Here is a 14,645-nt window from a genome sequence, read left to right as displayed (position 1 = left end):
ATGCAGATAACGATATTAAATACCGAAATCAAGGGGATGAAATTGTTTTGTGCCTAGCGGTGTGCTGTACGAGCCAATCAGAGACCTTGTTATATTTTGGATCGGTTGAACATTGTTACTCAGCTGATAAGAGTTGTGCCCTTCCTGATGACTTGTCGTACAGAACTTGTAAGTCGCTTTGGATAAAAGCGTCAGCTAAAATGACTAAGGGCCCGTGTCGACCGGGGACGTTTTATGAGTTGTCAGCTCCTTTCTGTCATTCATTTCTATGCTACAGACGCGACAGGCGGGCTCCTTTTCCCAGTGCCGCGCGTTTTAGCGCTCTCGGCGGCCAGCGTTTTTGGGCGGAGCGCTCCCAGCGCATAAAGTTAAAACTAGTTAAACTTTTGGAGAGGAGCGCGCTCATCAAGGTAACTTTTTTCGACCAACCAATCAACATCGAGCAAGTGGCGGAGCCGCGGCAGTCGCGAAAAAAACGTCCCTGGTGGACACAAAGCCTAAATGTAAATGTAAAGAAATGGCAAATCACCAGCCTTACATCTTTGAACAAACATGCTTGTTGGCTCACTGACACAGATGACATTAACTACTTGGGTATCAAAACTTGGTATCGAATGACAGCCGCCAGAGGCATCGGGGCACAAGGTCAGCCATTAACGCTGCCTCTGGAGCGGGTAGGGCTCAGCGTCTCGCTTAAGGACACTTTGACCTTCATGTCATGGGGAACGAACCCATGACGTTCCAGTAATGTGGCGGTCAGTCTAACCACCAGGCCACCCTGCCCAGTAGAATTGTAATCGTAAATGTAAACAGGTTCACGTAATGCAACACTAGTATCTGTATGAAACTGGTTCAATCCGTGAGCGTTTTTTACTGGGATTCAGATTAAAAACGGTCTGAGCCAGTAAACTCAAATTGCCTGTGTAGTATGAGGTTTTACAGATACAAATATCTTCATGACATAGCTTTGTGCAATTAGATTTTACACAGTACACACAGTTCCACCTGCAAGTAGGGCTGGGAGATGTGGAAGAAATTAATATTCTGATAATCACAAGGACATTATACAGTATTTCAGTATTTGACACATTTTCCAATATCTGCTCACATGTTGGATAATCATATTGATGATCACTGCATTGAACTGCATGGTCAAGTAAAGTGTGATATCAAAACCAAAGCTAATATTGTGCTTGTTATAATGAATCATGCATTTAGATAACATAATTGTGTATGACGACATCACAACACCATAGTTTCATTATGATATGATTCCATTGAAAGAAGATTAACGATCAACAATTGAATTATCTACTCCATATCAGCAGCTTGGACGAGCCATTTGACCTTTGTGCTTAATCATCTCCCCTTTTTGGTCAATTAATCGCTTTTATCCAAAGCGCTTTACAACTTATGCCTCACATTCTACCATTTACTCACACATTCACACACCGATGGCGAAGGCAACCAACTCATCAAGAGCAGTTAGGGGTTAAGTGTCTTGCTCAAGGACACTTCGACGTGCTACCGGGAGGAGCCGGAATCAAACTGGGCACCTTCCGATTACCAGACGACCGCTTTACCTCCTGAGCCACTGTTTCCTAGTAGAAACTCTTAATGGTTACTCATCATGTGATGGTGACACTGAGAGGTAACGGTTATTATGTCGTAGCCAGGGTCACATTCTCATTGAACACAGCAGTCTGGTTTAGTTTATAGGCTGACTTAGGAAGGTGTGTCAGCAAGTTGTTGCCAGCCATAGTTTACATGCATTGATATAGGACCACTTGCATCTACACACACACACACACACACAAGGGATGTCAGCAATAATACAATTCAACTATGAATAGGCTGAAATGAGGCAAATTCTATTGCAATTTGAATATTAATAACATTTATATATTATTAGTACATCAAAGCGGGCGTAATATGCCTACCGTTAACAAGTGCATTGTTTTTGCTATTATGGGTAGTACCAATAGGAAACTATAATTAGGCATTGGGCTGTGCAACACCAATTTATTTCATCAATCATTCTATATGGTCAGTGTCTTTTCATTCGTGACCAGATAAAGTGCTGTGTTACGTTGTGACCAAGGCAGATAAAGTGCTGTTACGTTGTGACCAAGGCAGATAAAGTGCTGTTACGTTGTGACCAAGGCAGATAAAGTGCTGTGTTACGTTGTGACCAAGGCAGATAAAGTGCTGTGTTACGTTGTGACAGAGGCAGATAAAGTGCTGTGTTACGTTGTGACCAAGGCAGATAAAGTGCTGTGTTACGTTGTGACCAAGGCAGATAAAGTGCTGTTACGTTGTGACCAAGGCAGATAAAGTGCTGTGTTACGTTGTGACCAAGGCAGATAAAGTGCTGTGTTACGTTGTGACCAAGGCAGATAAAGTGCTGTGTTACGTTGTAACAGAGGCAGATAAAGTTCTGTGTTACTTTGTGACCAAGGCAGATAAAGTGCTGTGTTACGTTGTGACCAAGGCAGATAAAGTGCTGTTACGTTGTGACCAAGGCAGATAAAGTGCTGTGTTACGTTGTGACCAAGGCAGATAAAGTGCTGTGTTACGTTGTAACAGAGGCAGATAAAGTGCTGTGTTACGTTGTGACAGAGGCAGATAAAGTGCTGTGTTACGTTGTGACCAAGGCAGATAAAGTGCTGTGTTACGTTGTAACAGAGGCAGATAAAGTGCTGTGTTACGTTGTGACCAAGTTCAAGTTTCAAGTTCAAGTTTCTTTATTAGTTGACATGCAAAGATACAGAATACCTTCACATGGAATGCTTTTTTCTGTTATGCTCCTATGAGGATCATAGGACGCTTGGATCATACACATACAGCTCATTACAGTAATATTCCACAATTATTACATTTTAGATAGTAATAATGGTACAGAGCCTTGAGACAAACATATGCATATTCACCACCGCAAACAGACTGGCAGCCGTCATAGGCAGCGCCATTTACGGAAGGCAGATAAAGTTCTGTGTTACATTGTGACCAAGGCAGATAAAGTGTTGTTACAGAGGCAGATAAAGTGCTGTGTTACGTTGTAACAGAGGCAGATAAAGTGCTGTGTTACGTTGTAACAGAGGCAGATAAAGTGTTGTTACGTTGTGACAGAGGCAGATAAAGTGCTGGGTTACGTTGTGACAGAGGAAGATAAAGTGCTGTGTTACGTTGTGACCGAGGCAGATAAAGTGCTGTGTTACGTTGTGACAGAGGCAGATAAAGTGCTGTGTTACGTTGTGACAGAGGCAGATAAAGTGCTGTGTTACGTTGTGACAGAGGCAGATAAAGTGCTGTGTTACGTTGTGACAGAGGCAGATAAAGTGCTGTGTTACGTTGTGACAGAGGCAGATAAAGTGCTGGGTTACGTTGTGACAGAGGAAGATAAAGTGCTGTGTTACGTTGTGACAGAGGCAGATAAAGTGCTGTGTTACGTTGTAACAGAGGCAGATACAGTGTTGTTACGTTGTGACAGAGGCAGATAAAGTGTTGTTACGTTGTGACAGAGGCAGATAAAGTGCTGTGTTACGTTGTGACAGAGGCAGATAAAGTGCTGTATTACATTGTAACAGAGGCAGATAAAGTGTTGTTACGTTGTGACAGAGGCAGATAAAGTGTTGTTACGTTGTGACAGAGGCAGATAAAGTGTTGTTACGTTGTGACAGAGGCAGATAAAGTGCTGTGTTACGTTGTGACAGAGGCAGATAAAGTGCTGTATTACGTTGTAACAGAGGCAGATAAAGTGTTGTTACGTTGTGACAGAGGCAGATAAAGTGTTGTTACGTTGTGACAGAGGCAGATAAAGTGCTGTATTACGTTGTAACAGAGGCAGATAAAGTGTTGTTACGTTGTGACAGAGGCAGATAAAGTGCTGTGTTACGTTGTGACAGAGGCAGATAAAGTGCTGTGTTACGTTGTGACCAAGGCTCGACATTAACCTTTTGGCTCACCAGCCACTGTGGCTAGTGGATTTCCAAAGTCACTAGCCACTCACAATTTTCACCAGCCAAATATCCCTGTGCTCACGCCCCCACCCAAAAAGTTATAAATATAGGTAATTGGACAATGTAACTGCATGCATTTGTTTGGACATAAGATTTTATTTGAACAGAAACATCTAAAATAACATCTAATCCAAAATGTCAGTAGTGTGGTGTGTGCCAAAATAACATCGAACGCCAATTGGGAGGGGGGGTCAAAGGTCAATGTTTCCTGACCTCCACAGGCGGGCAATAGGGAGGTGTAGTCTGAAGTCACTTTAGTTTCTCACACGGTCCACCCGTATAGGGATTATCATTGGGAAAATGTATATCGGCTATTGTAATAATTCTGCCTCATGAACATAGGCAAGCTTTCCATTTATGCCCAAAATTAGTTCCCTTCTATCACTAACATTATTGTTTAAGCATTTTTGGGTGAAAAAAAACGGATACGTAATTATTTTACGATTAATTGCAAATTGTTTCATGTTGAGCTATAGATTGTGGATGAATACACACAGAAAGTTACACCATGCCAATGTTCATGCTTTATTTGTTTTAAACGAGACGATTTAGAAATGTGTCCATTGGAAATACATTGCAATTTCAAGCGAGGTGGAAACAACAATGACATAACCACTACACCTATAGAGCACAGGTAAACGGCAGGAGTAACTATGACTCTCTTAAGGTAGCCAAAGGGGGGCAACTGTGATTTTGCGCGAGCTCCCACGCATGCGAGAAAATATTCACGGGGTAGATCTCGTCGGTTCTACAACTTCCCAATGCCCTTCCATCAGCGAAAAGCAGGGGAAAAAGTTTTGCACGACATGGAATGATTTGGGTGATTTGCGCGAGCTCTCACACGCGCGCCTGTGCGCGGATCGACGCAAGATTTCTCCCAGGGGTACAACTCGGTGGGAGGCACGATTTCCTAATGCCGATTTTGCGCATGCCCGCATTCCGATCGGCGTGAAAATATTCATGGTGGTAGATTTCCTCGTGGGACACAGATAAAGTGCTGTGGTACTGTACGTTGTGACCAAGGCAGATAAAGTGCTGTGTTACGTTGTGACGAAGGCAGATGAAGCCCTCTCCACGTACCAGCTTGGGGTTGAAGTCCTCAGGCGAGCGGCGTCGGTACATGGTCATGAGGGCCTGCGTGGCGGTCGGAACGCGGTTGTCGTTGAGATTGAACTGCCGCTCGTTCTCGGAACCCAGAAAGCGTTGGGGGCTGCCGGAGACCAGGGAGCTGGACTGGGAGCCAGACTGGGAGCCAGACTGGGAGCCAGACTGGGAGCCAGACTGGGAGCACACCTGGAGAAAGACACAGAAGCCATCGTCACTGACCTTGGCAGCTTTAAATAGTCGTTATAGGACCCTTTTCACACAGTGAAGCCGCTTGTTCAGAAATGCGGCACATTTTATTGTATGAAGGTTACTGAATGTTGGTCTCAAGTGGCTTTCCTGAACAATAAGGATTGACTGAACTGAACTAGACTTAGTTTAGCTAATCCAGTACATTTCTCCTCTAGACTTCGTCTCCGTATTCCACTCTGTCAATCACAATGAATGAAAAAGTCGCAGGACAACCCCAGATTTTAAATCCGGGTGACATGACAGATTAATTTGCTCTCTTTTTTCTTTTAGCTTAAAAGGTATGTAGTTAATGTAGTTTTGGGAGAGACATTTTAAACTGAAGATTTTAATTTAGTTTTAATTTAGAAAGCTACTTCAAAAGTTACTGTTTCACTGTAGTTTACAAAGGCAGAACCAGCTATTTTAATAAGTAGAGATCTCCTAGGCTTACGGTGCCTCAAAACTATTTTGTTTTGGTTTATGATGACATAAGACATGGCATCAGCCCCACCCTGCAAAAACTCCACTGGCTCCCCATCAACTACCGAATCCCCTACAAGATCCTCCTCCTCAGCTATAAATCCCTGCACGGGTTGGCCCCTTCCTACCTGACCAACCTACTCCACCCCTACACTCCAGCACGAGGCCTCCGCTCCTCCAACTCAGACCTCCTCACCATCCCCCACACCAGGCATTCCACACAAGAGCTTTCGCTGTAGCTACCCCCAGGCTTTGAAACTCCCTCTCCCCCACAATTCTGAGAAATGTATGTATAGTAAATACAGTATGCTTTGTAAACTAATTGCTGGCTCTGTAAACACACGCAATCTCCCCATAATGTGCCTTTAAGGAGAGAGTGGTGCATGGACTGTCCTGGGGCACAGGAAGAACACAACATGTACTGTCCTGGGGCACAGGAAGAACACAACATGAACTGTCCTGGGGCACAGGAAGAACACAACATGAACTGTCCTGGGGCACAGGAAGAACACAACATGAACTCTTGAACCACACTCCATGGAGCCATCCTGACCTCGTCGTCGGAGCTGTTGAGCTCTCTCTCCAGGTAGATCTTGGAGGTGGTCTGTTGCAGGAAGTCAGAGATCCTCTGGACCAGGAAGTCCCGGTCCTTGAGGTTGGCAAACAGGAAGGTCATGCGATTCTTGGTGCTGATGGACAGCGGGCTGGGCAGCACGTTGGAGCTGTCTGCCTTCTCCACAATGGTCACCTGGTGGACATAGCAGAGATTGGATAAAAAACACGTTTACTATAATATCTTGGTTAAAAGATTATAATAATAATAAAAACAGTTACGACAGTCACAAATATTCATTGCCGGCGAGTAAATAACATGAACATCCAGTTAAGTTCCTTCTTCATTAGTCGTTTCTATTTTGCAAGTAACAAGGAGCAGCGTCTTTCACATATTTCTCATCACTCACAAAAAGTGAGATGAAGAAAAGGTTCTCAACAAATAGTAGAACTGGAACTGAAAAACAACCAGCACTTGCAACAAAATTATATTAAATGTGTCTTTATTATTGTTATCGCTGCATGAAGACAGTTAATTATTTCCTTTTTTCTTTCTTGTTTTGCTGGCTATTTTTCAAGGTTCACAATAAAAGAACAAACAGGCAGCCATATTAAATAGTCATTATTAGGTGTAGGTTTTTAGGTTTTTAGGTGAATAAATTAACAAGGGGAATGTCACCGCGGTGGAACCATACTCATCAATTATGTCGTAGAGACGGATCTTCATGATCAATATGGGTTTAACAGTGAAACACATTATACAAACAAGGTACATGTAGATTAAATGAGCTCGGCTGAGGTGTTTCCACTGGGAGACACTGAGGTGTCCTAACTATTGTTAGGACAAACAAAGGGGTTCCTCCACATCACCCATTTTAAGAATTTATGTTCCTGTGCCCCGGGACATTCAGTCAGTATGTTCTTCCTGTGCCCCGGGACATTCAGTCAGTATGTTCTTCCTGTGCCCCGGGACATTCAGTCAGTATGTTCTTCCTGTGCCCCGGGACATTCAGTCAGTATGTTCTTCCTGTGCCCCGGGACATTCAGTCAGTATGTTCTTCCTGTGCCCCGGGACATTCAGTCAGTATGTTCTTCCTGCGCCCCGGGACATTCAGTCAGTATGTTCTTCCTGTGCCCCGGGACATTCAGTCAGTATGTTCTTCCTGTGCCCCGGGACATTCAGTCAGTATGTTCTTCCTGTGCCCCGGGACATTCAGTCAGTATGTTCTTCCTGTGCTCCCGGGACATTCAGTCAGTATGTTCTTCCTGTGCCCCGGGACATTCAGTCAGTATGTTCCTCCTGTGCCCCGGGACATTCAGTCAGTATGTTCTTCCTGTGCCCCGGGACATTCAGTCAGTATTTGTGAATACGCATTGGCTCTCTCCTACAGCTAGAGAACAAATAGATAACCATCCAGTTGGTGATCTGGGGCAGTTTAATAGACAATGAATGGGTCTCTGACTTCATGAGGCCATAACGTTTCTGTGAGTTACTATATCCTAGCATTGTTAGAAGGTGTGAACCTGAACCTCACAGCTGTGTGATCACCTCATAAAGTCAGGAGCTCCATTAACTGTTGATTGAGCAGCCTCAGATTTTACATCCCAGTGACATGGCCAATTCGAGATCTCTCCCTCTCTCTGGAGAGAGTGGGTGTGCGTTCACAAAATACTGACTGAACTATCCTGGGGCACAGGAAGAACATAATATGAATTCTTAAAATGGGTGGCATTCCCCTTTAAGGCGATTCTCATTCGCAATGACCATGAGACGCAACCGTTTTAAAACATCACTTAACGGTAGCTTCTATTAAGCACCTAAATAAAACACAAACCCATATTAGTAGTCTATTCATATCCCACCCAAGCGCCTGATTAGGCCTGAATGTTAATTTAAGATGGCCGACTGGGATTAGATCCGATAGCTGTGACTGAGAGTGAGAGAGAGAGAGAGAGAGAGAGAGAGAGAGGGTGTGTATGTCTAGAGACACTTGCTCTTTCAAACTGCCCCACATCCTACACCTAGCCACCTCAGGCATCATTAACACTACTCCAAAGTGTTGTTCCTAATTCAGCGTGTAAAAAAAAAAGAAAGAAAAAAAAGCTAGTTTATTAAAATGTTCACAGACAATTCAATGTGAAGTAGGTTTTTTTTTTCTTTCAAGGTCAAAGCGTGTACAGGTAGACGTGTTCAAAGTGTAGAGTACACAAAGTGTAGAGTACACACTGTGAGTATGTGTGGTGCAGTCGAGTGTTGAGCCAAAGTGTGATCAGTGTCTAGAGCTGGTAAAGTGCCAGCATTTCCTGGTGAACCTGCTGGATATGTTGTGAGCCTAATTCAACAACATCTGTGATGGCAGGTGTCCATCGCACCGCCTGGCCACCACACCAATACCTGCACTCATTTATCCAACATCATTTCTACAGTATCCTAGTTTAATAACAGAGGGCCTGGCTACATTAGATACTGTGTAGTAGGTAATTTAGTCAACTTAGTAAACTCATTGGTCGTTTAGATTTAGTCTGTGTTTATTTTTTACATTTAAAAAAAGGTGTCCTCTCGTGTCACCGCAATCATTTACATTCATTTATGGAGGGACAATAATTTGATAAACACTATTTTAGCATTTTTTCCTCAATTAAATCAACTAATGTATTAATTTGCAAATATAGCCAACTAAGAACTGCTTTAGCTGCAAGACGGACTGAGAGGCAGGCAGGCAGGCAGGCAAACCAACAAACAGACATATCAGCTGACCTCTCGTAGAGGGATGATGAGGCTACACAGGGTCTCTTCCTTGCTGGTGAAACAGATGTAGTTGGTAGAGACAAACATCTGACCCAGGATGTGCATCTTGTTGAAGGGGGTCCACAGGGTACAGTCCGTGTGCCCGTCCAGTTTCTCGTCTTTGGGCAGGCGGAACAGGGCCCGGTAGCGCTCGCTCTTAGCCCTGGCGTCCAGATCCCTGCGAGGAGAGACAGTAAGGCCTGGTGTGAATTCAGGAGATGGAGAGCAAGTAAATTAATAAACCACAATGAATGTGTTCGCAAGGCCATCGACCTGGTCAGCGAACTAGGCACCCCAAGGAAACAAACTGGAGGACAACATACATTTGATTGTATTTATTTATGATAATGTGATTTCCGTCTGTCCACCTGTCTCGGTTCATCCGTCTCGTGTTCATGTAGTTGTTGTGTAGCCCTAATTGCAGTTACCCCAAAGGGGATTAACACAGTGACGCCATTATGGAAGCCTAAAACTCTCGCACGGCAAACATCCCGTTATCAGGAATAAGGTTTAGTAGTACAATACAAAATAGGATTATTTAATAATGTTTAATGGCGGAACTTGCACAACTATTATACAGTCTCCACTCCCCAAAAGGATTACATACATTACTGATAAGCCGCTTACAGAAAATGTGCTGAATGAACAAAAGAGGGATTTTCGAGACGGCTTCACTGGCTTGGCAGACGGACACTTTTTGCATAGTTAAAACTACAGCTGCCTAAACTAAAGCTCAGCTTTTATTGAGCAGTTCAATTTGCAGTCTAATATTTGATATTAGCTGTCCTCGAGGTATTGACTAACATATCACTATTATGGCTACTACTTCACATTGACATTTAAACGTTGAAATAAAAATGTATTACCACAATCCTCAAACGTGTGCCATTTTACTTGGATGCTCATGGCTTTAATCCTATGCATACATTTCTAATCTAGATAAATACATTCAGTCATAATTGGGCAAAAATGTATCCAAACTACAATATAAAACACAACAAACCGTGCTACTGTTTGATAGATGACAAAACCTTCTCAAATGTTTCACCTATGTATACCCGCTCAAAATCTATTCTTTACACATTTGTACCCGATGCTATCCAGAGATGGATTTTCTCTTTGGTCTATTTTGGTCCAATTATAGAATTATAACTTTTAACTTGTAACTATTATAACATTCTGACCGAATACAATTGTCATTTACTTGTTACTGTTAACTCAATCAGCGCCAGGGGTCGGGGCGCCAGGGGGCGCTAGAGCGTCATCGCTTTAATCAATGGGGAGACTGCGACATTTGCGAGTGGTTAAAATATATATATATTTTTTTTATCTACTTTTTTCTCCCCATTTTTCAATTTTTCTCCCATCCCAATTTCGTATTATCCAATTCTTCCCTCCCCTGTCTCGAACGTTGCTAGACCATGCCTCCCACTGGTCGGCTGCAATGTGGACGAAGCCTTGCATCACGTGTCCCCTCCGGTACACGAGGAGGCAGCCGTCGCATCTTTTCACCTGTACAGCACGATCTCTCAGTGGCAAGGAGTAACGCGTGGGAGGCTCACGCTGCCCCCGATACTTCCTACTTCCTGATTCTGCTGTACAGGTGCACCAACCGACCTGTAGGAGTCGCTGTCCACAACGTCCGATCCCCACCCATCGGCTTTCCCACCCCCTAATACTGCCAATTGTATTAGTATGAACGACCAGCCAAGCCGGAAGCAACGCCGAGAGCTGGGCTCGAACCCAGCATATCCTGCGTTAGTGGTGAGCGCCTTGCCCACTGCGCCACTTAGCCGCCCTTGCTTAAAATATATCTTATATTATAGCTATGGGTCTAATACACCCATCGATTGTCAGTGAGTTGCTTCCAGTCAACATGCACAAAACAGATTTTTTCATCCGTACATTTCCGTTTTATACCGTTTTGAATGAGTATAGTTTGTGATTCTTAGTAATCCCAGGAAAAGACGCGATAATAGCATTTTAGTGGAATACACTTATCACGTTGTCATTTTTCGCCTGATTATCGAATCTTCCTTCCCCTTTTTTTAATACAGATGTTTTTAATTTTCCCTTTTTTTTACATGAAACAAGACAAACAATACAGTAACAGTTATAATCAACAATAACTCACGGACAATAACAGGAATAATAATAACAGTCCAGTAATTAAATCAGAATGAAAGTAGACTAAGGCCCCGTTTAGACGGAAACGCTAGCAGGTGAATCCGCAAAAATATTTTTACGGATGTGCCTTTCATTTATACGGAAACGGCGTTTTTACGGGGTGAAACCGCAAAAAAGTGAGACTACCTTCCAGGGTGGAATTCCTAGAAACGCAAAAGCTTTGCGCTCTCGTCTAAACTGTAAAACCGTATAAATCTGTTAAAACGATGACGAAAGGGTTGTCACGGCTCTGGTCGCGCGTACTGCTTACGTCACAGGTAGCAGGTATGCGCCAGTAGCCGAGACGTAAACAAAGCAAGTATGTCTGACTATTATCAACGGAGATCACCTGAAGGCTACATTGGCAGTACTTTTAACCCTTTCACTGCCACACGACAGAAGGTTAACCCTTTACTATCACACAACCGGCTGTCGTGTGGCAGTGAAAGGGTTAAATACACAAGAATCTGTCCCGCGGCGTGAGTGGACCCACTGTCTGTGAGTGACTCGTGCTTTGGTCCAATCACATTCCCCATCCACAGTCTGCGAATCAAAGGCAGAGTAGGGCGGGTCTTCACAGCACGTCATGTGACATATGCGCCAATCGTGTGACAGCGGGACTCCGTCGTTACAGCGTCGTCTGCACGGAGAATTCCACCCCAAAACGCTTGTCTAAACGTAAAATTAAAAGTGAAACCGCAAGATGACTTTTGCGGTTTCTGTTCACAAAACGCTCGTCTAAACGTAGCCTAAAAGACATAAAAAATTATGCTCGCTCGCTCCCCCCCCCCCTCAGGACCCCAACGTGGGCTATACATCCACTTCATTCAACACCAGAAAACTCCAAATTTATATGCGTTCCTTTATCTTATCCACCACAGCTACCCAGACTGCGATGCTGGCTTCATTAACACCTACATTTCGCGCAGTAGATATCTCTAGATAAATCACATCGAGATAGGTGAGAATCCATACCTTCGGGCACATTTTATCCGGTTGAATCCAGCGTGACGGTATCAACTTTTTGGCAGCTGTAAGACCCGCCAAAATGAGTCTCTTTACAAGTACAGAGGTTGATAACTGAGAAACATCATTCAACAACAGTACAGAAGGCAGTGTCGGTATGGTCAGAGATAAAATCTCTGATAATTGAGTGGTAACATTTTCCCAAAAAGTCTCAACAGGAGGGCATTCCCAATACATATGCATATATGTACCAATAGCACCGTTTGAACACAAGGAGCATCGAGAGTCAGGTCTGAGACCCATTAGGTACAATCTTCTAGGCCAGGGGTCAGATAAGTCCTATGAACAAAGTTAAGATTAATCTGTTGGTGATCTGGGTTGCGTGATGATAGCCGCATTCCAATCCATGATTATCGAATCTTCCTGAAATCAACGCTAGATTATCATTATTATGTCTCCTCGTGCATACATGAAATGGCCCTCGTAGCGCGATGAAAAATGAATGGATATAGCTAATAAAAGAAATAATGATTAAAACCCGACTTTTCTCGTGATTGGCGCTGAATGGTTGGCGAGTTAACCCGACTTTTTCCGTGATTGGCGCAGAATGAGTTAATATCCAGGTGCATTCGTTGTGCTGTGCAAAGGTTGGGCTCCTCTGATCCAACTCAGAGTAGAACATGCCGCAAGAACTGCCAGTTAATATTTAAATTTCCACTGGGGTTATCCATGCTAAATATACTTTCATCATGGTACTATATAGCACTTCAGAAAAAAACATCCACCAAATGGTATTTGTTACCTTCTAAATGTCCACCAAATAATATCTTACCTTCTAAACGTCCACCAAATAATATCTTACCTTCTAAATGTCCACCAAATAATATCTTACATTCTAAACATCCACCAAATTGTATGCGTTACCTTTGAAATGTCCACCAAATGTTGTAAGTTACCTTCTAAAACATCCACCAAATGGTATACGTTACCTTCCAAATGCCCACCAAAATAGTCTACATACCACCTTCTAAACAAAGTATTAGACCAAGCAGGAATGTTTCCACCAAAATCACCGGCAGACCTCACCTCTTCAGCGCAGACACCTTCGTGGGCGACTTCCTCTTCAGCTTGGGCAGGGAGCGGTCCTGCTCGAAGCCCTTGTTGTCCAGGAGCTGCCGCATGGCGATGTTGGCCAGCTGCTCGGCCAGCTTGAAGGTCTCGTTGATGTTGAGGAAGACGGAGAACACATGCTCACTGCTGCGCGTGCTCACCTTGATGGCGTCCGGCAACAGCATGGTGGCGCTCTTCTCCAGCTGCGTGATGTCTGCCCAACGGACCACCAGCTTGGCTAAGAGAGAGGGGGAAGGGGGGGGCGAGAGTGAGAGTGAGACTGAAACTGAAAGTCCAAATGGCTGTCAGGCCTGCGAGAGAAAGTAATCATCCACAGAGAGATAAAAAGGTGGAGACAGAGAAGGTGAGCGTGTGTGCATGTGTGTGTATATGTATGCGTGTGTGTGTGTGCGTGAATGTATGTGTGTGTGCATGTCTGGCAAGCGTGGCTACATGAGTAGAGCTCCATGATCGAGACTTCGAGCCCCGGTCGAGGACGTTGTCGGAAAGTGGTGTTGTTGTCCAGCAGGGAGCATTCCGTCCTCTGGACTCGTCAGTATCAATGCCCCTGTTATGGTGATACGGACACCAGACAGCTGCGAGTGCCATCCTTCGAATGAGACGCTAAACCGAGGTCCTAACTGAATTCAGTTCCTTAAAGTTCCCGGCCAAAATTCCCCATCAGGTCTCTGACATCAATGTCACCTAACCATCCCATGGGGGCGACAGTGGCTCGGGAGGTAGAGCAATCGTCTGGCAATCCGGAGGTTCCCGGTTCGATTCCCGCTCCTCCCAGGCAGCGTGTCGATGTGTCCTTGAGCAAGACACTTAACCCCCAATTGCTCCCGATGAGCAGGTTGGCACCTTGCATGGTTGCCTCCGCCGTCGGTGTGTGAATGTGTGAGTGAATGTGTGAGTGAATGGGTAAAATGTGAGGAACAAATTGTAAAGCGCTTTGGATAAAAGCGCTATATAAAAAAGCAGCCATTTACCATCCCTCCCCCTTAATTGGCTGATATCAATCCCCATCTCCTGAGCCGTTCAGCCATTGTGTAGTGTGATGCGTGCCTGGTGCCAGTGTATGGCACCCATTGTGCCTGCGTAGCCCAAGGTTGCATGCTACTAGTGGTGGTGAAGGAGGCAATTTCCACCCTACATCGTGGGGAGAGATTTGAGTGTCTAGAAAAGCGCTATATAAATGTAATGACGATCATTCATTAATTCATGTA

General features: G+C 44.2%; 1 protein-coding gene across 2 annotated transcripts in view; it reads right to left on the bottom strand.

The window, feature by feature from the left end:
• tbc1d9 (TBC1 domain family, member 9 (with GRAM domain)) overlaps positions 1-14,645 on the bottom strand; it is a 78,581-nt gene that overhangs the window by 23,807 nt on the left and 40,129 nt on the right. For both annotated transcript variants that reach the window (XM_084319198.1, XM_084319199.1), the window contains exons 5-8: positions 13,393-13,654; positions 9,145-9,352; positions 6,388-6,582; positions 5,100-5,312 (exon numbers count right to left, since the gene is read on the bottom strand). In XM_084319198.1, coding sequence (XP_084175324.1) covers positions 5,100-5,312; positions 6,388-6,582; positions 9,145-9,352; positions 13,393-13,654 — 878 coding nt within the window. The remainder of the gene's footprint in view (positions 1-5,099; positions 5,313-6,387; positions 6,583-9,144; positions 9,353-13,392; positions 13,655-14,645) is intronic.

Source organism: Notolepis coatsorum (genome assembly GCF_963971535.1).
Source record: "Notolepis coatsorum genome assembly, chromosome: 7".
Lineage (NCBI taxonomy): Eukaryota > Metazoa > Chordata > Actinopteri > Aulopiformes > Paralepididae > Notolepis > Notolepis coatsorum.
This window is presented reverse-complemented; position numbering and strand designations above follow the sequence as displayed.